The sequence below is a fragment of the Aspergillus flavus genome, chromosome 6 (genome assembly GCF_009017415.1).
Source record: "Aspergillus flavus chromosome 6, complete sequence".
Classification (NCBI taxonomy): Eukaryota; Fungi; Ascomycota; class Eurotiomycetes; order Eurotiales; family Aspergillaceae; genus Aspergillus; species Aspergillus flavus.
Genome location: NC_092410.1, coordinates 195,671 through 219,332, shown reverse-complemented (window position 1 = coordinate 219,332; position 23,662 = coordinate 195,671). Strand labels below are relative to the sequence as shown.

General features: G+C 47.3%; 10 protein-coding genes and 1 non-coding gene across 11 annotated transcripts; 4 read left to right on the top strand and 7 right to left on the bottom strand.

Moving 5' to 3' along the window:
* Positions 1 to 250: 250 nt before the first annotated feature.
* On the bottom strand, positions 251 to 2,770 carry F9C07_1728270 (1,3-beta-glucanosyltransferase gel3). Its single transcript, XM_041294363.2, has 4 exons — positions 2,590 to 2,770; positions 2,491 to 2,528; positions 2,409 to 2,434; positions 251 to 2,344 (listed from the first exon to the last, which is right to left on the bottom strand). The coding sequence occupies exons 1-4, from the start codon at positions 2,662 to 2,664 to the stop codon at positions 891 to 893; spliced, it is 1,593 nt and encodes a 530-aa protein (XP_041149715.1). The 5' UTR covers positions 2,665 to 2,770; the 3' UTR covers positions 251 to 890.
* Positions 2,771 to 5,728: 2,958 nt separating this feature from the next.
* On the bottom strand, positions 5,729 to 6,697 carry F9C07_2204734 (uncharacterized protein; the record flags this gene model as incomplete). Its single annotated transcript, XM_041287029.2, has 2 exons — positions 5,729 to 5,937; positions 6,025 to 6,697. The coding sequence occupies 2 exons, from the start codon at positions 6,695 to 6,697 to the stop codon at positions 5,729 to 5,731; spliced, it is 882 nt and encodes a 293-aa protein (XP_041149716.2).
* Positions 6,698 to 6,933: 236 nt separating this feature from the next.
* F9C07_t206 lies at positions 6,934 to 7,005 on the bottom strand. Its single transcript has one exon. It is a non-coding gene; the product is annotated as a tRNA-Glu (tRNA).
* Positions 7,006 to 7,907: 902 nt separating this feature from the next.
* On the bottom strand, positions 7,908 to 8,290 carry F9C07_7915 (uncharacterized protein; the record flags this gene model as incomplete). The annotated part of the gene is made up of 3 exons (XM_041294364.1): positions 7,908 to 7,940; positions 7,997 to 8,046; positions 8,098 to 8,290. 3 exons carry the CDS (start codon positions 8,288 to 8,290, stop codon positions 7,908 to 7,910), a joined length of 276 nt encoding a protein of 91 aa, XP_041149717.1.
* Positions 8,291 to 8,815: 525 nt separating this feature from the next.
* F9C07_2285696 (uncharacterized protein) lies at positions 8,816 to 9,191 on the top strand (the record flags this gene model as incomplete). Its single annotated transcript, XM_071510776.1, has 2 exons — positions 8,816 to 9,008; positions 9,129 to 9,191. 2 exons carry the CDS (start codon positions 8,816 to 8,818, stop codon positions 9,179 to 9,181), a joined length of 246 nt encoding a protein of 81 aa, XP_071367614.1. The 3' UTR covers positions 9,182 to 9,191.
* A 914-nt stretch (positions 9,192 to 10,105) lies between these two features.
* Positions 10,106 to 10,321, bottom strand: F9C07_7913 (uncharacterized protein; the record flags this gene model as incomplete). The annotated part of the gene is made up of 2 exons (XM_071511694.1): positions 10,106 to 10,139; positions 10,206 to 10,321. 2 exons carry the CDS (start codon positions 10,319 to 10,321, stop codon positions 10,106 to 10,108), a joined length of 150 nt encoding a protein of 49 aa, XP_071367613.1.
* A 1,872-nt stretch (positions 10,322 to 12,193) lies between these two features.
* F9C07_7912 (putative NAD dependent epimerase/dehydratase) lies at positions 12,194 to 13,496 on the top strand (the record flags this gene model as incomplete). The annotated part of the gene is made up of 5 exons (XM_071511693.1): positions 12,194 to 12,280; positions 12,330 to 12,569; positions 12,628 to 12,810; positions 12,853 to 13,113; positions 13,167 to 13,496. The coding sequence occupies 5 exons, from the start codon at positions 12,194 to 12,196 to the stop codon at positions 13,494 to 13,496; spliced, it is 1,101 nt and encodes a 366-aa protein (XP_071367612.1).
* A 1,264-nt stretch (positions 13,497 to 14,760) lies between these two features.
* Positions 14,761 to 15,723, bottom strand: F9C07_2074225 (nuclease S1; the record flags this gene model as incomplete). The annotated part of the gene is made up of 3 exons (XM_041294365.1): positions 14,761 to 15,219; positions 15,270 to 15,335; positions 15,385 to 15,723. 3 exons carry the CDS (start codon positions 15,721 to 15,723, stop codon positions 14,761 to 14,763), a joined length of 864 nt encoding a protein of 287 aa, XP_041149719.1.
* A 930-nt stretch (positions 15,724 to 16,653) lies between these two features.
* On the bottom strand, positions 16,654 to 18,421 carry F9C07_2204731 (uncharacterized protein; the record flags this gene model as incomplete). The annotated part of the gene is given in 7 exon segments (XM_071509593.1): positions 16,654 to 17,270; positions 17,411 to 17,472; positions 17,497 to 17,548; positions 17,568 to 17,774; position 17,909; positions 18,162 to 18,245; positions 18,404 to 18,421. The coding sequence occupies 7 exon segments, from the start codon at positions 18,419 to 18,421 to the stop codon at positions 16,654 to 16,656; spliced, it is 1,041 nt and encodes a 346-aa protein (XP_071367611.1).
* Positions 18,422 to 20,382: 1,961 nt separating this feature from the next.
* Positions 20,383 to 21,511, top strand: F9C07_2285693 (prokaryotic phospholipase A2-domain-containing protein). Its single transcript, XM_041287019.2, has one exon. It carries the CDS (start codon positions 20,514 to 20,516, stop codon positions 21,180 to 21,182), a length of 669 nt encoding a protein of 222 aa, XP_041149721.1. The 5' UTR covers positions 20,383 to 20,513; the 3' UTR covers positions 21,183 to 21,511.
* A 572-nt stretch (positions 21,512 to 22,083) lies between these two features.
* On the top strand, positions 22,084 to 22,544 carry F9C07_7908 (putative transmembrane protein 14; the record flags this gene model as incomplete). Its single annotated transcript, XM_041294355.1, has 3 exons — positions 22,084 to 22,120; positions 22,186 to 22,278; positions 22,348 to 22,544. 3 exons carry the CDS (start codon positions 22,084 to 22,086, stop codon positions 22,542 to 22,544), a joined length of 327 nt encoding a protein of 108 aa, XP_041149722.1.
* Between the last annotated feature and the right edge of the window lie 1,118 nt (positions 22,545 to 23,662).

Below are 23,662 nucleotides of genomic sequence, written 5' to 3'. Positions count from 1 at the left end.
AAGGAGTACTCTGCTTAAGGCGCCCAGTGCTCAGTACCAGTCAGCTGTGCCAATGTCTGGCGGCATCGAATACGACGCGCTAGATAAGGAAACCAACCAACCAGGGAGCCAGACGCGTCCGCGACCAAAGCGCCCCAATTAAATATAGGGACAAAGGTCTCTCTTGCTGGCGAGTGGGATTTATTGTCATACGTACCCCGCTCCTTCCAGTCGTCAGCAGAGTGGTAGATATGCGCCCAGGGATCTCCAGCCAGTGCGCTCTAGACACTGGCAGTCCGTGATTGGAAAAATATGTTAGGGGGACTCATCCTGCGACTGTGCTACTTGACGAACAGGAAGAGGTCAACTTGTGATGGCCGGCCGTCTTGATGTCCACTGGCTCCTAAAGAGTCACTAGCGGATTCCGTTCGCTGTCTCTCAGAAGCCACAACGGATCTTACCAAGGTTCTGGAATGAATTTGGACATGAAGGTTGTCGAGCGCGAACAGCGAGGAGTAGGGTCTAGCTGACCTGCAACCACTCTGATCTGTGGGTAGCCATGCTCTCTATGCGTCTATGTCCATACGACAATTTTTCTCGTGAACGAATCTCACATTTTTCGATTGAGACAGATCCTAGACCCCCTACAATGGTATGTGCATACTAGATGCGCCAAAAGCTCGCGAACGGCCTGTCTACCTGCTGGAGGCGCTAGTCTCAGAGACGAGTTTCTACTTCTTCATTTGAAGCATCTCTAGTGAATACGGCCAAGTAACGCAACTGTTGTCATGAATGGCAGTAAGGTACAGTGGGTAAAAGGTTAAACATAGGTTGAGAATGCAAAACAGTTGGATACACATAAAAAGGAATGAACCCACATCAAGAGTGCAGTCATTATAAGACATAGTCGCTCACAGCACGATCATGCCAGCACCAGTCACCATCGCCGTCACCAGGTAAGCCCCGATCTGCCAAGCACCAGCCTGAACTGATCGTGGTGCTATCATGAGGCCGGCAGCAGAGTCTGATGTGGAGGAGCTGCTACCGCCACTGCCACTACCGGTTGGCTTGGACGAGACCGTGCCAGTACCAGCAGAACCAGCTTGTCCCAGCAGCGACGAGCAGGTACCCGTGGGCTTGCTCGCCTTTTTGGTGGAGGCAGCTCCCTTGAAGTCGCACGCCGAAGCCTGGTTTTCCTTGCTCTGTTGTTGATAATATTGGTTCAGAACAAATGAGAGCTGCTGTCGGGCGCTGCACATGCCATATGCACCGAAGTTCCCCTTGATCGCATCACGGGCGAGTCCATCACAGACGCCCTCGTTGCCGCAGATCATCCCAAAAAGTTTTCCATACTCCTGTTCCGACACCGAGTCCTTGACCACACAAGTGAGGCCTTCTTCCATACACTTGCAGAGATCTGCATTAGGGGTTGGTGGAAGGTCTTTGGCGTTGGCCTGCCAATCGTCACCCACCTTGGGGCAAGTCCGAGCACTGGCAGTAGGGCGATAGTCGGCACTTTTCACGCCCGTTGCGGTCGCCTTTTGAATTTGAGACGACAAGCTGTTGAAGTCCGACAAGGTACTGATTTTCGATTTATCCAGGGTGACCAGACCATAGTCGTTGTCCTCCTGGAAGTACATGTACACGATGCCGCCGCTCCAGACATCATTCATTTGGTCGCTATAGAGCACTGGTACATCATTAAATGGCCGAGGTCGAGGATTATTGCATCCATATTCCGAGAAGAAGGCGGGAACGGGGTAATTGGAGAATTCCTTGGTACGTTCCTCGTAGCCAGACTCCTTGAAGGAAGACTTCCCACACCATTCATAGATATTATACCCGAACATATCAATCTGGCTGTCCTTGTCTCCACAGACCAAGTAGTTTGCAACATCGGCACGCATCCACTGATCGTCATCGGTAGAGTATCCGATCGCCAATGAGTCGCGGTACTTCTTCTGCTTGATATAGGCCTTCATATCCCGGACTGCTGCCCTGACGAAGGCGATTGCCGCAGTATTATTCTTGGCATTGGCAACCTCATTTCCGGAGAAAAATCCAATAACGTTATCATACTTTGCGAACGCGTCAATCACATCTGTATACCGTTTGTAGAGATCAAGATCCCATTTGGGGTTTTCCCGCTCGATGGATTCGGTCGGAGAGGAAAGATCAGAGATGAGGTAGATGCCAGCATCAGCGAGTTTCTTCATACACTCATCGTGGTTCTTCGATGGGTCAACGGCATACGTCCGAATTACATTGGTGCGCAGCTTGGTGAAGTAAGGGACGTCGCGCTCGCAAGCCGCTGGATCCGCAAGGGGGTCGGTGTATTTCATGTCGCCTGCGCCCGTGTGTTCCTCTGATGATGGCGACTATGGTTAATGAGATAACACAAGGCACACAGAGAGGAAGTGGCCACGTACGCTGGTAAGCAATGCCGCGAATGAAGCTGAGAATCAACCAGTCAGTAGGAGCCAAACATTCAAGGAGGAACTGTATACTCACAACTGAGTGCCATTGTTGCTGTAGAAAAACTTGGATCCCTAACAAGCGCGACTGTCAGCGTTGCTGTACGACAGTTACAATCCTCCATTCAGCGCCCACCTTCGCGACAATAGTTGGCACATCAGCCAAGGCTGTCCCCAACACAGTGCCCAGCAAGACAATGGACAGCTTCATGATGAGACTTTGTTGTCGTAGAGTCGTAAAAAGGATAATCTAGGGCTGTTGACGATAATTATTGTTGTACCGAAAACACTGTGGTGGTTACTCTGCGGTTGCTGGGGGGCAATAAGAAAGGCAAAGTGAGGAGAAGTGAATGATGAGAAAAAGAGAAAGAGAAACAGATCACACAAGGAACGACAGGCTGACAGTAAGCCAACCTCTGACTGCTAATGAACCACCAGGAGAGCAGGAACGACTGGAGAAATTGAACGATTGACATAGTAGGCAAGACCAAGTGAGGGAAAGACAGTCAAACGAGAAAGAGGGCTACACCAGGTCACATTATCTGACAGCCCTCCTAAAGCGACGGTCATTGTCAGGGTTGAATCCCAACACCCATATTCCACTTTCAACCATGTCATCCAGGGCGACTTTGGTATTTATCACTCCTCCCTAGTTCTGTCTAGAGCGGCATGGAAAGTTTCTATACATCCAAGAGGGTCTTTACTGAAACTGTGGCAATAACAAGCAGCCCTGCTAAGGAGCCCCTACGCACAACCCTCGTTTTCTATCAAGGGTGGTACTTATTTAGAGCTTGCTGACACCCAATGCCAAATAGTCCGAGTTGCTAGGCTTGCATGGTCATTTTCTGGGTCGAGTAGGGATCGCTGGAATTATTGATATCTTGACCGGTGGCTGGGTGTTGGGAAGAAGCACCATAGCAACAACATTAGCGATATTCCAGTTTTCTTCGTCGTCTTTCTTTCTTTATCTGTTTTCCATCGGTCGCATGTTACACGGAGAGCTCCTGCCACCTCACCGTCGCAGTTATTTATGTCGTACGAAAACATCCTGTCATCCCACTGTTTGTGAAGCCTGACGCAAGTGCAGGCAAGGTTATTGTCTAACTTCTGTTTCTCCCCAAATTGGAAGTACTACCGCCGTGGCCGACGTTTGACAGCAACCTATGGACAATCAGAGTAATACGACTGAGGTTACATTAGGCCTTGGTCTCATCCCTAGAGGTCTTTTTCTGAGTTTCGCTGGAAGCGTGGCTGCGTTGTCCCCACAGCATCGCCAACAATATCCCTTCCATGGCTTATGCCTAGAGCCATCAGTACCTCACTTCCGAGGTCAAGGAAAATGACCCTGAATCCGAGATTTCGAGCAACAGCGTGTCCCTAGGCCTATGACCAATCCATGTGGTTGCCCTCGATTTAGATCTTGTTTACCTTTCGAACGACGTACCTCTATTCCGTATCCGCTTGTCACTAAGAATGATTCGCATCCCGACGGCATTATAGACAAAGCCCTAACTAACCTTAGTCGACAAAACTACTGGGTAGAGCTCTGATAATGGTAGGCAGCACCTACATTGTACCGGTTCCTACCATGTACGGAATCCTATGTCATCGAGCTTATGAAGACCACTGCAGCTGTATGCTTGCATAGCTTTCTTCACTCTTCTGCCGGTGAGGTGGTTACTTCGATGTCTAGTATATTGAATTTCTCATTGATGTATTCCCATCGTCGCCATATTGATTAGATGACATAGCAATCATATGAGAATGCAATGCTGGAGGCCAGATGTACAGCATATCCGGTCCAAGGAAGCATCACAAGCGGTGTCTGTAGTGAATCACCGAAACAATACCGCTTCAGTACCGCTGAGACTTGGATATTCGGGGTGCCTTTGTGGCCAGTATAAGGGAGGAAGTGTGAAGATTCGAGCCTGTAGCGGAATCACTTGTTCATAGCTGTGCACAAAGCCCATGTTGTTATGCCTAAATGCTTCATGAGGGAATGCATAAATCGTTTAATCATCATAGCTGTGCTATCTGTACAAGTCTGTGAACGAAATAGAGCAATTCCGCGATAGACCTGCAATAGGAAGCTTTAAACGTCAATGCATGTCGCCGGTGCGAGGTCGTGGGTACACTAGTGGAGCCGAAAAAGCCCCGACACACAGAGAGAACAGGCGAATGCGACACTGTGCAGGCGTATCCTGTCACGCGTAAAACGACCGTTTTGGTGCGACATGTTTTCGAGTAATCAAAATACCTAAGACAACGATGGATGTAACCGTGGAACGTTATTCTGGCGTGCCGAACGGACATTGAATATGATGTCAGAAAGCCTATAAGAATCTCCCCGAGCTCCAACACGATATCTTTCTTTATCCCATCAAGAAACTGAAGACCTAGCTATCTTGGAAAGAATCAGTAATACCTAGCTGGCTCCAGATGAAGCCCTACTACGTGCTTCTCACTATGTTTGTTGATTTTAGTGTCGCTGCTCCGAGAACTGAGTCAGTAGACAACCTGAATGAAGGAATGCGTCCGGTACGTGTTCCATGATCTGGCGACTAGTCTTTCGCTTGAAAATATTAACAAAAGAAACCATGATCACAGCCTTGTGGGATGCAGTATAATTCTTGCGGACTACAGAACCAGCCCCGTTGCTGTACTGGCCTTTTCTGCGATCGAGGCACTTGCATGTTTAAATTTTGAAGCATCGTGGGGGTTCCCAAAGTCTTGTCGAGAGACTGAGGCGTACATAAGTCAAGACGCAGGTTGCTAATGTATCACAAATCAACATTTGGCATGAAGGGCTATGGTAAAGGAGGCAATCGCTGGTCGCTGGGGGTAGGCATCACCATTGGTGGCACCTGCATCGATGCTATAGCGTCGCCCACAAGGGTCACTTAGCCATCAAGGGTGGCATCAAGTCTGACACATTGAGTCTGGTGTCTTTGGTTTGGTTCCTTCTTCGATGGCCTAGCTTCTTGCAGCACCCCTCGTGCCCAATATCGAGATGCTGTCCAATTTATCTCAATATTTTCTAAGCAATCGGAAAACTTGCGTTTGCGCATTATGTCTGGTGACAATTCAATATGATTCTGTAACGTCTGTGTGTACAGACGTCGCAGGCAAACCTTCTCCCAGTCCTTTCGTATTTCACGGAGTTCGGGCTCGATAGTCCCTGGTATCCGGGGCGGTGGCGGTTCTTGCACGTCAATACCTCTCAGGAAGAAGGGATACTCTGTCGCTTCAGATGCAGGACGGATGGAGACGCATTCCTAGTCAACTATACCGGTAACATGATATGACACCGGATCCACAAGGATGTTGGAAGCTGAAAGGTCATCATGGTAAAGCAATTCATCTTCATACTGTTCACACGGTGGGGGGAAGATATAAGACACAAGCTTCTCTAGACTGTAGCACGTATCCAAAACATCGTCTTGCTCCTCTGCAAGAACTTCGTCCGTCTCTGAATAAAAGTCATCTGTAGGGAGAGGGGAAAGGTGTTTGATCCGCTCGATCTACATTTGTGTTTTCGCCATCATGAATTGATATGAAGATGGGAAAAGACCACGATCGGCAGAGAGGGATAGGCGCTTGTCTCTAAAGAACCAAAGGGAAACAGCACGGCCGATCACAAAGTCTGTGTTAATGCCGCAGTCAAGTGTTGTATTGGTTGGTATAGCCTGCAGCGTGCCACCGAAGTCTCTAGTGCCGACTCGTTCCCTAACTAAAGAAAAATAAAGACTCCCAATTTTTATAAATTGAAGATCCTGGTGACTTTTGAGGTATCCACAGATCTCTGTAGGCAAGCTTTCCTTTGCCTCAACTGGCATCTCGTCCCAAATATCTAACAAGGGAACACCCCCAATCTTCTCCATCAGAATCCATTCAAACCCAAGCTCGCTCTCTGATGATGAACAAAATGCTAGTACCTTGGGCACAGGGATCGATGTGTATTTGCGGATGTATGCAAGCGTAGCGACCTCGCTCTCCCTATTAAAAAAGGGGTCCACCGGCAATGCGACACGTATGAGGTAGTCCTGTGGAAGGTGTGGCGAAGAGACGCAGTATAACTTATTGAAGGAACCTTCCGCGAAAAATGCAACATCCATAGTATCATAGCTTCCGGGCAGATGCTTCATTGCGAGGGATCTGATGACAGAGATATCGGGCGAGCTTGTCCCTGTATGGACAAGCTCGCCCATTTCGTCTTCTTTCCAACAGAGACCCTTCTGAGCCATTACTACCTTGGTCAATATCTTCCAACTTTTCTATAGTGATGAAGGAGTGTGGGTAATGATATGAGGCAGCCTTGAGTCAGGATACCTATGAAGGATTTTAGTACAACAACAATAGGGGATGTAGTGGTGTAAGTAGAGTGTGAAAGACTAGCCAAGAGCTGCATCTAGACGAAGCTCGCGTCTTGAAGCCTTAGGCATTCCTTGCGGCAGTTGACAAAGACCAAAACAAAAAGAAATTCCGGTACGGGGAATCGAACCCCGATCTCCTGTGTGAAAGACAGGTATGATAGCCGTTACACTATACCGGATCTTGCTTGTAAGCTGTCGTGTAATATTGTCAAATGTGTGTTAAGCAGTGACCGTCCATACGACTTGAGTTTGGGAATCCAGTTTGACCCCGACATAGTTTTGTCAGATTCCATTTTGAGGCTTCTATATGTTGCCCTGCTAAATAATTCATCATTCATACTTCCCCGGTGTATCTTGAATCAGGGTTGGTTTTTTTTTCTGTCTTCTATATTAGGGGGGGGGGGGGGGGGGGGGGTGCTCTGTGTCAAGCTCCCTAAGAATATATATATTTTCGCCTTTCCGACTCCTAGGGTAGAAGTTCAAAGAACCCTGGTGAATGGCACTGCCTTCATATGGAGATTGACATTATTCTAATATTGACTTTTTAAATACTACTAATATCCGGTGTACTTGGTCTATACTTATTCATTAAGTCATTCATTCTACGAGTGTAGATTTATTTTATTTTATTTTAGTTTTAGTTTATTGATTGCCCTTCCGTGTGGAAGGGTTACATATGTATCCCCATGGGAACGCGCAAATATATATCTTTAGATCTCTCTCGATTCATTGCCACATTATTCACATACAACTCTATGAATCGTGTGCTTAATTCACTTAAAGCAAAAATACACCGTTTATCAGCAGAGAGGATCGCCGCTCACTCTACATTCGTGGTTATTATGCAAGGTAGTTTTCCGATATACATACAGCCAAAGTTGCATTGAGCTTTCATAGCGATGTAATCTAATATTTCAATTTCCACACCTCGGACCTAGGACAATCCGTGTACACCTAGATGCTGGAAGAAGACTGTCACCGCCCAACCGTAGTAAGACATATCCATTTACCGAGTCGCGCATCACTCCCCCACCGGACATCGCCCGTGTATCGTTACTCGCGGTGGTGAAATGCGATGAACTTAGAGCTGGATGGTGAGACAGTTCAGGAGTCCCTGCAGGTATGAAGTTAGGTTCCGTATCACAAACCAAGATAAAGGAAATCACTCACTCCTTTGGCCTCGCAGCAGGCGGCCTGGTTGTTGCAGTTGGCAAGAAGAGCTAATATGGGATTAGAGATGAACATAAAAATTATCAAGATTCAAAACTTACGAAGACACAGGGCCGGCAGGATGCCGAGGTTCAGGCCTTGGGTGAGACCGGTGCAGCACTTTAGTTCTTGGTTAGGGCTGCACTTGCCAGAGTCACCAGAGTCGCCAGAGTCGCCACCATCACAGCTGTCACAGGGAGCAGCGGTGACGGCAGTAGCGAAAGCCACAAGGGCGATAACGGAGCGGAATTGCATTTTGATAGATGACGACTTTGACGTGGAAGAGGACGAGAAGTGTAGAAGTGTGTTGTTCTCTGAGAAGGAAGACGAAGCGGAAAAGGAAGCTGTGTGTCTGATGAAGAAGACAATGGATTCAGTAGGATCACAGGCAGTATTTATAGCTGCTCTGGTTCAGAGGGATGCTCGTGGTATTTTATTTGCATTCTGCCTGACTTGATGCATTCCGCCTGCTTGAGCCAACGTATTGCTATTCCAGGTGCCGGTTCCTCACCCTCGGGCACAAAAGTACGATAGGTGGCCAAACTGTTGCAGGGAAACATGCCACTCAGTGAGGCCTAGAACTGGGTGGGTCAGCGCATTGGATGCCTCTGGTTGGCAGATCACTCGAACACCCCGGACGGGTGTTTTACTTCCATCCAGGACTTGCATGAGCTAAACGCCAGATCGTGCTGTTGCATTGGCTCGATGCATGTTTGGCACCTGCTTCTCCCGTCCATCTGGGGGAAGTCAGTCCCGCCCGCGTGTGGGCCAATTCCCACCATGCATCTCGCCCCCGGAGGCAACCAAAACTGCAAAAAGTGGACTCAGGGGCTATCTGCATGCATCGAACTTCTTGAGGAACTTCAGGCTGGAAACAAAATATTCCGCATCCATCTTATCTTGAGTCTTGTGAAGAGAATCCGATCAAGTTACAGAGTCTGTCGGATCTCATGGCTCATGTTTCTTGCACACCGTATGCATAATCTCCAAGCAAATCCATCGTTGAAGGATCTTCCGTATCCCATTGTCGGCTAAAGTTGCGCTTCTCGACTGGGATGTCATCATTAATTACTAATTTATGCATTGAAAACAGGGAATTGTGTCTTAAGGCAATACACTATAGTACGAAAACGCTTCAAGGATTGACAATCCGTTGGGTTTAGTTTTGCAACCTGCATGTAGCCGTCCTGATGATCTGGAGGTGCTCCAGCGGCACTGAAGCCACGAACAGCAGGCTGGTCACCCAGTTCGACGTATAGGATCGACAGTATATACACTAATGCGGAAGTGCTAAGCGTGAACTAGTTGAGGTCCACTCTTCGGAGATTGGTGAGATTCTTCCTAGGGGCAGTTCATACCGCCGGCCCTTATCAGAGCAATTGAACAACAAGCCCAGGTGAGCTTTTTCTCTCTGTAATGCAGCCTGTGGAAATAGGTTCAATTTAGAAATCAAACTGTGGCCAGTGCTTTCTGAGTCTCGCACAACCTCACCGTGATTCTTGCCATGCCAAGATGCTTATCAACCGGGAAACCCTGCATGTAATATAACTTTCAAGCGCCAGGAAGCTCCACATATGCGGAGATAGCTCCAATTGACCTTGTTTTGTCACCTGGACAGATGGGGACAGATATATTTAGCGAGCCAATGAAGTCATACTGAGTCAAACAATTCGATAGCGTACAATTGAGCTGACTTCGGGGTTTGATATTTTCACGGATGAAGAGGATCTTCATCGATCGTCCCTCGAATCAGATACATTTATGGGGAGATCGCACCGGAAAGAATACGAAGGTGAACATCGCAGATCGAACTGCTTATTGGGTCACGCCGTTTATGCCGCCCGATTATAATGTGCCCTGCGTACGTTGGTAATTTGGAGTAACATCCATAGCCTTAAGATAGAACACCTTGATTTCATTCCAGTGCGCTTCACCAACAGAACTTTGAAATCGGTCGCGATAGGTTGTAAGGAACAGCCACAAGCAGCCACAGGATTGCCTCGTATAGAAAAAGTAGTGAGGCTATTAAGTCGGCTTGACCCGAAAGATGAACCACTTGGATCCCTGTGTTCATTGACGCACGTATCTGCCTAGGCGTAGGTCGCTATTTGGATCGTGTATTGTACCAGTTCATGGGTAATGGTTTGTTTGCTCTTGCTCCTGGGCTTACCAGGAAATAAAGATCTGCATTGCTTGTCTCAAGTTACCAGCGCGAATGTCGTACGGAATGTGTCTCCCCGAAGTAATCACAGCAAGATCTGCATCGGCGTGCTGACCACCATCCATAAATGTAGCTTTATATTCAGGAAAAGTCATATCATAGGTATTTAATTGGCACGACAGGAATATTGAGCATGATCACCGCTACCCCAGTGCAATAGCCCATACTATTACATCCTGGGAACAACCCTAGCACTGTGGTAGTGCCAATGCTTATTACCAAGCCTTTTCATGTCTCGATGTTTTTAGCCGATATGTGGTGCGATGTGCTCACCGCAGTGTCTATCACTGTACATGTGGATAGTCCTGAGCTGCACGAGAAAAGGGATGAGGCACCGTTTTTAATAGTGCATATTAAAATGATGGAAGAGGCAGTCTAATTACGTGACCCCTGAGACTGGAGACTGATTGTATCCTTCTATCCTTTCTTTTGATCCGTCTCTCTCTTTCTTCTGATTTCCATTTCTGGGAGTGTCTCATTCCCCATGGTGTCTTTCGTTCAGAAGACTAGTTCAATTACTCTTCCTGCAGAGAGTCTCACTCGATGACAACGTAGATTACTGGATGAAAGTCTCCATCCCGTATTCGTCTGATCATTTCCTCGGGTCTTACGCACTAGCCAAGCAACACGAGTCCCTAGCGCGCGTTTTCCATCAAGCCACACACTTCTGTAGTACGGCAAAACAAAGTGGACTATTACGGGAGTTAATATATGTCAGCAGTAGAACAGGGCTTTCAAGGCAATCGCTAAGTTCTATCTGATCCGTATCTAGACCTAGCAATTTGCGGATGCATCAAAAGAATACATACAGGCCATAATACCGGAGTATGAGTGAGATCTCGGAGCCATTGTTTTGAATTATGATTTTGCGTGTACTTAGATCAGATATGATATACGACCCATGCAAATACTCGCCGTATTCAATAATTCGTGATTATGAAAGGCTGCGAGGGTGGCGCATCTCCGTAGATCCGATTTGGCTGCCCGAGAATTACTTCCACTACTCCGTACTGAATGAAGTGGTCGATCTTGACCGCAACTCCAATTGCACCCTCTGCTTCAAGACGTCTGGTTTGCCTAGACCCTCATAGACCTCTACCGTAACAGCCATCTGCGCCATGCTTTCGGATAACCGCATCAATTCACACTAATGGAACGAGTACGTACTCCGTACTCTATTCTATTCTCAACAGCAGAAAGCGGGCCGCAACCAGTGGTTGTTGTCATTGGGGATTGCCTGAAATAAACGCACGTTTAAGGAGTAAAATCGGATTGGATACCTCAGTATAGTATCTAGTTGTCGAGTCTCCGATAAGTCAGATGTGGGTCGATATTATCTTAGTTTAGGAAGTATACCCTGCGGTGTAGCAGATGTTTCTGGAATAATTCCTGGTTCAAGTGATTATGAAGATACTGAACCGGGAAAACCAGAGACAGACAACCATGAACCGATTTTCTGGATACAGTTGCAGATGTCCATCAAACGAGCAGTCGCTATACTACCTGTATCTTTATGAGAAATAAACATCATATTAGTCTCTATGCAGAGTCCAGATTGCAAAATTAACATGTGGCGGACAATGGATCCAGGGAAACCCCTCGGCGGGATGCCTACAATATACTCCTACCACAGGCAGGATTCTGAACTGATAGCCTCCAATCTGGTTAAATATGCACTACGATGGTTCACCTTTCGAAAATGTTGGCATAGTGCCAAGGTTCAACGGCCTGAACCAGGCTACACTGTGCCAAAGTGTCCATCTGTGACGTAACCATATAATTCTTGCTCATGCTTTTTATAAAAGCATCTCGGGGGGTTCATGAAGTAAGGAATTATGAACCTGTGAAGAGGCACCTGAGCTACTACAGAGCCGTATAGTGGTGAGATCCATCACGACCTGAAAGCAAAACCTCCTTCCTCGTCCATTTTCCTCAGTATGATACCTCAAATGAAGAAGCAGCACGTTCTTCTGACACACGCGAATGGCTTTGCGGCATCTCATATTTTGTCTAATTTACTTGAGGTGACATGTCGCTTTGCCTCGGAGAGACGTCCCATCTGACTGTTAACAGCGTGGATATGCCGTCACTGCAACTGTCCGGTCACAGGAGAAAGCAGCAGCCATTATCAGATCACACCCATCTTGGGAGGGTAGAGTAAAGTTTGTAATAGTTCCTGACTTTACCAAAAGCCAGCCATTCGATGAAGTATTTAAGAGTGCGGAAGTACCTTTCGCCTTCGTGATTCACACAGCGTCACCGGTCACGCTCCAAGCGGAGGACATGCAGAAGCTTGTAATTGAGACTGCTGTAGTGGGGTGAGAAATGGAATACTTTCATCTGCAAAGTATCTGGATAACTATTAACATAGTTAAGTGTCACTGAGATCCTCGGAAGTGCTCACCGACATGGTGGAATGGACTTGAAGCGGTTCGTCCTTCTGGGTAGTGCTGTTATAGTCTTGAATTCATTTGAGGATCCCGCGCGACCAGGACCTCCATACACAGAAGAGGAGTGGAACCCTGTGAGGATATGGCATCGACAATTTCCCGCAGTGAGCAGCGGCTAATGAATGCGGAAGATCACTGCACAGCAGGCACTTGAGTGTGGCGATGGCGTCTTAGGATATATGGTCTCTAAGGTGCAGGCGGAAAGAGCAGCTTGGGAGTTTATGAAAATGAACTCCCCTGCGTTTGAGCTCACATTGATGAACCCACACATCATCACAGGACCAATGATTCATCCGATCTCGGGGATGAGCTCTATCAATGCAACGAACTATTTTGTGATTGCGAAGTTTATCGACAGCGTCCACAAAGATGAGCTCAAGGATATGCGCTTTCCATTTTACCACTTCGTATGTGTCCACTTAATCATGCGTTTGTGATCAGAAGCGCTGATGATACTTAGGTGGATGTCCGTGACGTTGCCAGAAGCCATGTAGATGCTTTGACGAACCCTGCAGCAGCTGGTCGACGAGTTTATCTTATTTCCGAACTCACGACACCCCAACTGGTACTCAATATTATTCGGAAACATTTTCCGTCCCTCAGAGAAAGAGTACCGGAAGGCAATCCTGCACAAACTCTGCCTGATGGGGTCCATCCAACTGGATGGGATACGCGCATTAGCCAGGACATCTTGGCCAAGGGAGCTGTCGACGGGCAATGGGGCTATATTAGTCTTGAGAAAAGTGTTATTGATACAGTTCAGTTTATGATTGATAACAATCTAATATAAATACATCCCTGGAAGTTACGGGCATGTTGGTTTGGTCATAGTGCTCCTCGGTAGGTTGTCCTATGCCTCTAAGTTGTACTTAACAGAATACCATACGGTCTACAGCTTGTTGGTATATGGTACAATGACTAACTAGTACCATGCAGGGGTTCCAGTGTTCTAGATGCATGTCCCTTATGAAGTGTAATATCATTTTTGCTTCTAGTTGCCCACATTGATTTCATGAAGGTAGTAGAACGACCTAAATTTTCAATCTCCGATAACAGTTCCTATGCAGCTCATTACAACGTTGGCTATGGAACCCCTTTTTCCACTATGAGTTCATAGGAAAGTCCTGGGGGGAGATTGCGATATTTCCACGTCATAGAGCCATTCCAACAACATGAAGTTACAACAGAACTATTACACTGTTAGGTCACTGGTACGCATGCACAAGCTCATGTACATTCTGTCGCTGTGCTTCGTGCGGGGAGACACACCCTCACGCATGTACTTTTCTAGACATTGCAACCTGCTCACCCCCAAAGTACTAGTTCTATTCCTGCCATTGGAGCCGCCCTCGCAGCTGCTGTCAGGACTTGCAGTCATCCGCTGTATATGTGGGCTGTTATTGTGACGCATGACGGATCGGAGAATAATTACGAACCAGAATTTGCTGTCGTACTGCTAAGGACGGCCATTAGTCAATCTATCTCATAGCAGCCTCTCTGTTTTCCTGTGTGGAGTTACTCAACATGTTGCTCAAGCTGTACCTCGATAACTGCCCCCATGAACAGCCCATGAGCCTAGGGCGGCGCCGAGGTCTAATTACTCGACCCGAATTATTTAACTAGTTTCGGCACCCCCAGGCATAGCTTTACCAGCATAACATCGTCAATAGACCCATGTATTAGCATTCAGCTTTCTATGTCACCGGTCAATGTGACACTGGTAGTTGGAAAGCCTATTAGGTGTACCTGGGTTCGGGAATTAATAAGGAAAGGACCAGGGTGGAAGTCCTTGCTTTGACATTTTCACTCGTGTCTCATCCCTAACTCAAGCTCAAGAGCTACTTTGTTCGAATATGCATGATAGCATTGTATTCGTAGTCATCAACAGATAGCATTGGAAGACTTGCAGAGCGACACATAACAGGTTACGATGTACGGTACTACATCGGTTTTTGCTAAAGTATAGTCATTTCAGAGAAGAAGACCTACTCGGCCAACTATTCCACATCGCTCAAATAGCGACCTAACTCCGAGCATATTTTAGACAATCCCCTTCAAGCGGACTGACTCGCAATCAGATCCAACCAAGCCGCCAACCGATACCCGGCTTTCGCGATGAGTTCCTCAAAGACTGGCTGGGACTTGTCGTAGTACTCGCCGGACAAGTCCGTGGAGTTAATGTATGCCAGTCCGTCATCCAAAACCGTACTGCAGACGTAGGTGTTGGCGTCGGCCGCCCAGATCATTGAGGTCGACACAGGGTCTTTGATATCAATTCCCTCTGTCCATGAGTCCTTCTTAGATGAGTAGGTACCGGTTTTGATGCGCTCAGTAAGAAGGTCAGCATAGGTCTTTGCGACCGACAGACTGTAGCCACCTGCGGCTTCCTCGGGCATGTTGGTGTCCCAAATATGATGGAGGTTGGTGGTTTCTCCATCATACGTCACATCAATACCGTTGCCACCGGCCTCGAGATTCTCGTCGTGCAGGGGCTGGTGAGTATCTCCGATGATCTGCGACATATTAGGAAATCGGATTAAACCGGTCAAGGGACGTGACGAACATGAACCACGAATTTCAGGGCATTCAACGCCTCCGAGCCATTGGGAGATTCCAGGAGAATATTGGTCTAAGTAAGATGAGCATCCTATATTGTTATAAACTCTAAAGTAACTCACGTAGTTCTGGATCGCGCTGATACTGCACCCGGCGCTACCACAATCCCGATCGTAATCTACTCCACAGCTCTGCGGCGGGTTGTCTTGCGCATCAATAAAATGGTAGGGCTTGGAGAATTCTCCGGCGTCGGTATACTTATACGTATCGGCCCATGTGGCGACGTTGGCCAAGTAGGAGGTGGAGTCATCGCCCAGAATATCCTGACAAAAGGATTCGGTTGGAGAAGCAACGAAGCTCTGGGCAATGTAGGCCACCGTCTCGTGACCTAAGTTGCCCCAACCATAAGTGAGTTGGGCCAGCGCCAGAGTAGCCGCCGAAATGGGGAGTAAGCGCGGCATGATCGATGAATGGTCTGTATACAACGCTGAAAAATGACACCAAGGTCCTCAATTATGTCTGTGCTGCATGCTATATATAGTCGAGCCCCTTAGCAAATGCCCCTCACATTTGCTCGGGGTTCAGATGTAACTCTGCAATCAAAACGTTGACCAATCAATAATTCACGTTCCGGTCTCCACAACTCTGCATAAACTCGCCCTGAATTTCTTTTCCGTCGGACTTCCGCTATCTTATCTGCCCATATGGTTCTGTCTGAGTCTCGTATTGGTCGGGGTTGGTGGGGGTTCCTGAGATCGCCCTTGCTATCCGAAGGAACGTGCGTTGTTATCTGGTAGATATTGATTCAATTCCCAGACCTGTCGGCATTTCTGCCTTCCCCGGCAGGTTAAGATCCACTGTTGACGGGTCGGCGCGTCTCAGTTTAATCGTCTTGATATTATTATACACGCCTTCCCAGTGGTGAGACTGGATGGTATATTAAACTAGGGCTTCGGTAAAATGAAGCACATGATTGCGATGAGCATTGAATCGTTTTCTACTAGCACGTGCACACCTGATATGCTCGTAGCAGTCCTGAAATATACCAAAGTGCTATGGAAAATAAGTGTTCACAAGGACAATTTAACCGGTTCTTGATTCATTTCTCCAGGCGGGATTAGAGAGATTGATAGTGTCAGAGGCAGGCGAGCGCGCTCAAAGAATCATGGCCTGCCAATGGGCGGCTGGTAGTAACAGATGTGATGGTAAGATCAACGATATGTGGTGAGGAGCCGCGCATCTATTTCGCTATATTCATTCCTGACTGCCCAACAGAATCATTCCAACTACCCCAATAATCTTGCAATAGAAATGAGGTTTTGAAAGGTAACAACTCAAATGAGTAAGGAAAAGTGTAATTCAAGTTCGAGAAATCCCGAATTGTCAGCAAATCAATCCCTCTTAATTTCAATCACTTTAACACTCCTCATCCCCCCAAAGCTCACAGCTACCGAGACAAACCCCAACCCACAGTTGTACCACCATCCAGCCTCATATCCCTTCAACATGGCAGTAGCACTCTCTGCATGATCCATCTGCGAGGTTATTTGCCGTGCAATAAGTGCCGATGTTGCGATGCCCACGCTCTTCCCGACTTGAGCGAGCATGTTAAAAACACCACCAGCTAGCGCCTGCGTCTTGGCTGGAAATGAGTCTGTTATCACTAGTTTTGCGATTGTATAAACGAGGTCTGCGCCCAGTGAGTTGAGAGCCATGGCTTGGAAGACGCCACGCCAATACCCTGGCCCGTCGACGCCGCAGAGGGTTGCTAGCAAGAGTGGTGCGATGCCGCTCAGAAGGCAGCCTGCGGGCACAGCGATTGAGGACTTCAAGTATGGCAATGAAAGACCGATGGCTGCATTCATTAGCAGGCCACAGACCGGGGCCGGCATAAAATATAAGGACGCTGTCAAAGTCAATGTACCCCGGACGTCTTGGAGATACAAGACTGTGAGCTGCTCACTCGGATTGAGGGTTCCCCAGACAAGGAACACAGTAATACAAACAGCTGTAAAGGTTTGGTCCAAAGCGAGTTTGGAATCAGCGCCGGGCGACTAAATCGAACTTGTCGCCACATCCATAAGGCAAATATAGGTATTAATGCCAATGCTGAGCAGAGGAGGACAATGTAGAGCGGCTGGCGCATACTCTGATCCGCATCTGATCCGGTAGCGACGGCTTGTTCGTACGAGAGAAACGCAAGGCAAGCGCTGATGAGTAGAGCGCCAATCTACTCGACATCCCGGTAGAGATGGGTGAGCGATGCCTTCCCCAGCGGACCACCATCTGCACTTTTTGAAATTGCCCACAGTGCCAGGGCCAGCACTGCGCTGTTGAGGATCGCGGTAACAAAAAACCCCCAATGCCAGCCAATTGTGTCCGAAAACACGCCGCCCAGCGCGAGGCCCAATCCAAAGCCAACAGCCCGACCACCACCATGGCCGCGAAAGCGATGCTGCGACGACGCGGGCTGCTATTGGCAGGGAAGACGTGAGCCGTGACGCCGACAGCACTTGGCAAGCAGAAAGATGCGGCAAGGCCCACAATCACCTGCAGAGCGATGAGTTGGGTTCCTGTCGCCGATAGTCCAGCGCCAGGGCGCTGGCGGTCTGAAGCAATCCACCAAGCAGACAGGCGCGCCGGCACCCTAACACATCAGCTGCAGCTCCACAAGGGAGCAGCACGCAGCCACAGGCGAGTGCAAATGTTGTGGTTGGTCAAAGCTGGAGTGCCGGAGGAATGTGGAGGTCAGCCGCAATGACTGGAATTCACACAGTGTGCAGCCCGGCAAGCAGATTGCCGATACCGGTGATACAGGTGATGCTGGTGATGATAGCAACCGTTTGGGTCATCGGGACAAGTACTTCGGCCTCCTCCACTCCGTCAAATGAGGGCGTACCTTCCAGCCCTTGATCGATATACGAAGCCGGTTTTGTTGGCGGAGAGGAAGGGGGAGCCATGCTGGTGGAGCCTCTATGAGGATCTAACATGATCGCTTCTCAGTAAAATACGTTCCCCGTTGGTTGGCAGAATCTATTCCGTATACTTCTTGAACACCCGGGCATTTTATGTCTCCTTATTAATAGGAATGTTGGGTCTGTTAGTATATGGACACGTGGCAGGACAATGTCTAGGATAAACGTTTAACATCCCGTTCATTTGATATTGAGGAACTACAAGCAATAGTCTACCCTTTATGACAATCCTGCTTCGAAACGTAAGACTATATAAAAGACGCTGCAGATGCGTCTGTCAATGATAGGAGAGAAAACAGAAAAAGGAAAACAGGAGAGTAAAGTAATCATCTTACCTGCACCGGATTTATACAGTGCGTAGCTTGGATATAGAAGTGAGCATATTAATAAGTTTGCAAAGAAACAAATATCAATTGGTCCTACTACTACTTCTATTCCAAATGGGAAGGTGAATCTCATGCTATAAAGTGCTTATTTAATACCACGGGAATCAACATAAGTCTCTTCATTAGGCGGTTTTCGCAGTCTATTTGCATGAAAGAGGAATCATTACTGCTTATTAGTGGGAGGTCAGCAGATTATATGGACCTATACAATCTTTGAACATACCGTTGCCGACATACACGCTAATTGTAGACGAGACCAAGGCAACTCTAGATCATTTCCTATGCTGAGTCTTCTCAGCGTGTTAGGGTGGGAAGTGGCTGTTGGTCATCGTCCGACATGCTGGCTCCCAGAAGCAAGACCATACTTGCGCAGCGGCATTATAAAGGCAACTAGTAAAAAAGCCGATAAGGACAGCAAATGCATAGCACCTACACTTACGGAGTTAAGTTCTACTCTGCCAGAAAGAACGAGAAACACGAGGTGACCATGTTATGGAAGTTTGATGCTCTCTTGGGTGCCACGGAGCACTAGTCATTGGACTATAAACCCCAATTTCACCTGTCAGGCCTCACTAGATGTGAATCTGATAGTTCTTGCCTTCTCTTGAGCATACTATCCTATCCTGTTAACAAACAAGCGCAAGATAGAGAATATACACCGCAATGCCGTATGCGGCAGTGGATTTCCCCGTTTGCAACACCGCGTTACAGATTTAGCAAACTCGCATCGAGCATGCGTCCTAATGAGACTAATGCTATCACTATCACAAGCCTTGCATGAACTAGCTGTCAATGGAGAGAATGTGTCGCTGTTAAAGTGGATATATCCCCACTGATTAGCCGCCTTTGTAACCTGAGCCGACCAGCAATGACACACTCTCTAAGACTCTTGACCTCATATAGAAGTGACGCCGGGCCAATGCCAAAATTGAAGCTTTTACGAAGACTAACCTCGGATTTTTTCTTGGCAGAGCTTGACCTCGTATTGCGTCAATTGCGACAATTATCGCTTTCCTGGAAAATATCGCATATTGAAGAAGTGGCATGTATTGCTGTTAGTGAGTTTGGATACGTATCAAAATACTCCTAATAACCAGCAACCAAAAGAAAATGTGAGCACTGGTGGAACCGAATTGTGTTATGGCAGGATAGAATTGAGAATGGGTTTCTTCAGCGGGGGATCCTCCGATGATAACCTTCTGAGAGCTATTTTTAGAATCAAGGGTCTTCCAGCTTGACGATCATCTTGGCATACACAAGCACTACAGGTGCGCGACGATGGGGCTTTACGAGTCACGAAGGTAACCCAAGATTCTTCACTGAGTCTTGGCATGCGAGCCATGCTCGTACCTGGATCCCTTTTGTCTGGAATTTACTATTATTGGATACGATAATGCCTTGATCCAGGGTCCTTTTAGAACCAATAGGCCACTAAAGCTTACCCGAGGCCAATTTATCCTTCGAAGTGAATATGCTCGGTGCATTTCAGGTTCTGCAGATCCTGAAGCCCTTTACCGTATCCTGAATGGTCTTCGCTTCTTCTCCAATAATACGTCGAGGGCTTTAATTATGTTCGTGTTGAGAACTCGTAAAGAAAGACAAATAGGTTCTTGGCGAGAGGGGATAGAATGCATCACGTCCACAATGCGGCACAGGGAATGTGCCAGACGATACAGCAGAATGGGGGCGGAGCGAGACGTAGTTTACCGAGTACGAAATAGCCTCGTTCAAGGAGACAGTCCATGGCAACCATAAGAGTCATTCGCGAGTATAAAGGGCAGGTCAACTCCTGTCATGTAGCTCTCTACAGAATCATCAACAATCTCCTCTCGCAAGCATCACATCTACTTCTTATTGCCTATTCTGTCCGAGTGCTAGCCACTTATCATCATGAAGAACATCTTCGTTGCCACTTTGGGCCTGTTCGCCGCAATTTCGTCTGCCTTGCCCTACACAACCCCTGTCAATGACAATCCCATCTCTGCTTTACAAGCACGCGCGACAACATGCTCGGCCAAGGCCACGGATAACCTCATCTTCAAGGTCTCCATGAAGACCTTCCAGAAGGCGCGCAAGGCCAAGAACCCCTCCAAGTGCAACTGGTCATCGGACAACTGCTCCAAGTCACCCGATAAGCCCGATGGATACAACTTCATCCCCAGCTGCCAAAGACACGATTTCGGCTACCGGAACACGAAGAAGCAGAAGCGCTTCACAAAGGCCATGAAGAAGCGCATTGACGACAACTTCAAGAAGGATCTCTACAAGTACTGCAGCCAATTCTCGGGCTGGAGCTCATGGAAGGGAGTGGAGTGCCGTCGCCTTGCGGATGTCTACTATACTGCTGTCCGCCACTTTGGCAAGCGTGATGAAGCGCTTGAGTTTGACCCTGAGGTTGAGTTCGAGAAGCGTGATGAGGTGGCCGATGTCCAGCCTGACGAATTCGATAACTTTGACGGTTCTGAAGTTGACCCTGATATCGAGGGCCAGGTCATTCCCGAAGTTCTTGAAGATGATGGAGTGGATGTGGAGAACCTCGACGATATTGAAAACCTGTAGGTTTTCGGCATTGGCTCTACACTTTGCAAATGGGTCGTCATAATCCATTGGAAGCCGGAGGAGGAGGGAAATCAAGGCATCTTTTGGTTGTCAGTAACTTTGAGTGCCTAGTTTGTGAATTGTTTTTTGAGGTTCTATTTGAATTCTGCTTTTGTTCAATCTTATAGCTTCCTACGTTGTTGTCATTTAAAAATGGACAGGAGTATCTGTGAGATTTTTGACTTGAAATCAGTAGCAGTCAACCAATAAAAGAATAGCAAATGCTTCTACCAATCTTTGGATCTAGTACATAAGTAGACATGTATTCTTTGTCATGATAAAGATAGTCCCATAGCAGCTACTCTAGCCACTACCCGGATTCACATCCAGTTTTATTAACTCTTTGGCGATGCATCTTTCGAGTCAAATCAGATCTTGACAGCGTAAGTGTAGAAATCATTGAGACCAGAGAATGTTCCAGTATGATAAATTTAGATCTGTTTTTAGATTGGGTGCCAGTGACTTTACAAAGCATATCTATCCGCGTATGATAAAATATATTTACAGCTACAGGTGTAATGATATATATTTGAGGATTGAGAACCTCTAGAGGAAGGGAGATACATTCTCTCAATCCCACTCAAAGCGCCACTTGCATCAAGATCGCGCCTCAAACACCTTATCCGCAGCACATTATACGACGGTCTCAATCTGGGTTGTCTATGCAGAGATATAGAATCTTTCCTCAAGTCGGGAACGCCGGGTGCTTAGTACTGATTACGTGATCAACGGACCAATTAAATTCGCAATGGATCTCTAAAGTGGGTCAATATTTTTATCCTTGCTGACCAAAAACCTGCCGATCCAAACGTGTGTCGTTGAAGAATCCAATCTCTTGCTCGCTTATTAACATTCCGACAAAATGGCTGAACATCCTTCCTTTACTCTTGCTGCTCTTTGTAAGTTCTCAATGGCTATGTGGAATCATCGCAGGTAGTTGCTGATAGTTCGCGACCAAATCTAGTGCCTGTAGGGGGCGTTGCCGGATATCTGCGGACGCGCTCAGCACCTTCTTTGATCGCGGGAGTTGGGCTGGGAATTTCCTATGCGTGCTCAGGTAAGTGCCCTTGAAGGAGTGTGCATGCGAAATAGTAAGGTTTAAGATATAAGCTGACCGCATCATCAGGCTATCTGATCAAGCAAAATAAGGACTATGGCACCGAACTTGCCTTGGGAAACAGTCTAGTCCTGCTGGGCGCTGGTGTCTCCCGGACCATCAAGACTAGGGCGAAGTCGCCTATACCTATGGCCCTTGGTGCTACTGGCCTATTGGCGTCCTATTACTACCAGAAAAAGGTCCGGGAATTTAGGTACGGGGTCTAAATCATGGCATATTCCTGACCGACGCTGCAAGAACTGGTGATCCGTTACTTTGAGTTTGAAGGTCGAGTCGGAGCAACAACCACGAATGTGGGCTCCCTTTGTATATCTAATTGAAATTTAATTCACGCTACTCTTGGCAAGCCAGCTCGTTTGAACGGGTACTGAAATCTAACCACGGTCTAAATCCCGTATACTATATGGAGTTGGGGCACAAGGATATCAATATTCGTCCTGTATAGAAGCTACAAAGCGGAAATCCCACCAAGTTTCCAATCTGCTGTAAGGGGAAATGAAAATCCTTCAAGACCCTGACCTTACACGGCTACTTCTGCACCGATTAATTGTGGACCCCCCAGAAATGATCCCGCTTATTCAGCGGCGAGACCGATAAACTGCTACAGATGCTTGAAAACCTGCAAAACTCCCTTGGGTGTCTCGGTGAAGATATTTTATATTCTTGTTATGGGACTTGCCGTTTGGCACCAGATCAATTCATATTACGGCTGATGGTTAGGGCAAGAATCGGAATCATATCTCGAGGTCCTATTCCCGGACCCGACTACGTGGAGCATCCAAGAGCGTCATATCTACCCAGTCTGTAGATGAATTGGCGACCGTTGACGCTGAAGTATAAATACATAACTATAGACTCATCTACAAACATATGCATAGTTCCGAAGCTACCGAGTTCCCATTGAGTGATTTAACCTAACTAGACAGCTTCATGAATATAGAATGTCGGCAGGTGCGACTACAATATACGACTACACCTCGTGTACCCTTTGCTGAAAATACGCAAATCGGTCTGTACAGAAGATCAGTGCGAGAGCTTGCTTAGGCCATGAGAGTCTACTTCGATTCGTTCTAGAAAGCCCCCAACTCTGTGACTTGAACATGACGACTATTACTATCGGATAGGCTTTCGGATCCTTAGAAAGCTATACCACCGTTTAGTACATATACACAGAGAGATTTCGCTATTCTCCAGATACGTATCGGCGTCAACACTCTACTTCAATTTACTGAAGCCCTAGGGGCCTGGGAAAACAAAGACAAGAAAGTAAGATTAAACGTAATTCAAGGCTCTCGAATTTATTAGTGGTATCAAGATTTCATAT

Coding starts and splice junctions, on each gene's coding strand:
- F9C07_1728270 (XM_041294363.2), bottom strand. CDS start 2,664: ATGAAGCTGTCCATTGTCTTGCTGGGCACTGTGTTGGGGACAGCCTTG. Junction 2,529..2,589: donor TGCCAACTATTGTCGCGAAG/GTGGGCGCTGAA, acceptor CGCGCTTGTTAG/GGATCCAAGTTTTTCTACAG. Junction 2,345..2,408: donor TCGCGGCATTGCTTACCAGC/GTACGTGGCCAC, acceptor CGCCATCATCAG/AGGAACACACGGGCGCAGGC.
- F9C07_2285693 (XM_041287019.2), top strand. CDS start 20,514: ATGAAGAACATCTTCGTTGCCACTTTGGGCCTGTTCGCCGCAATTTCG.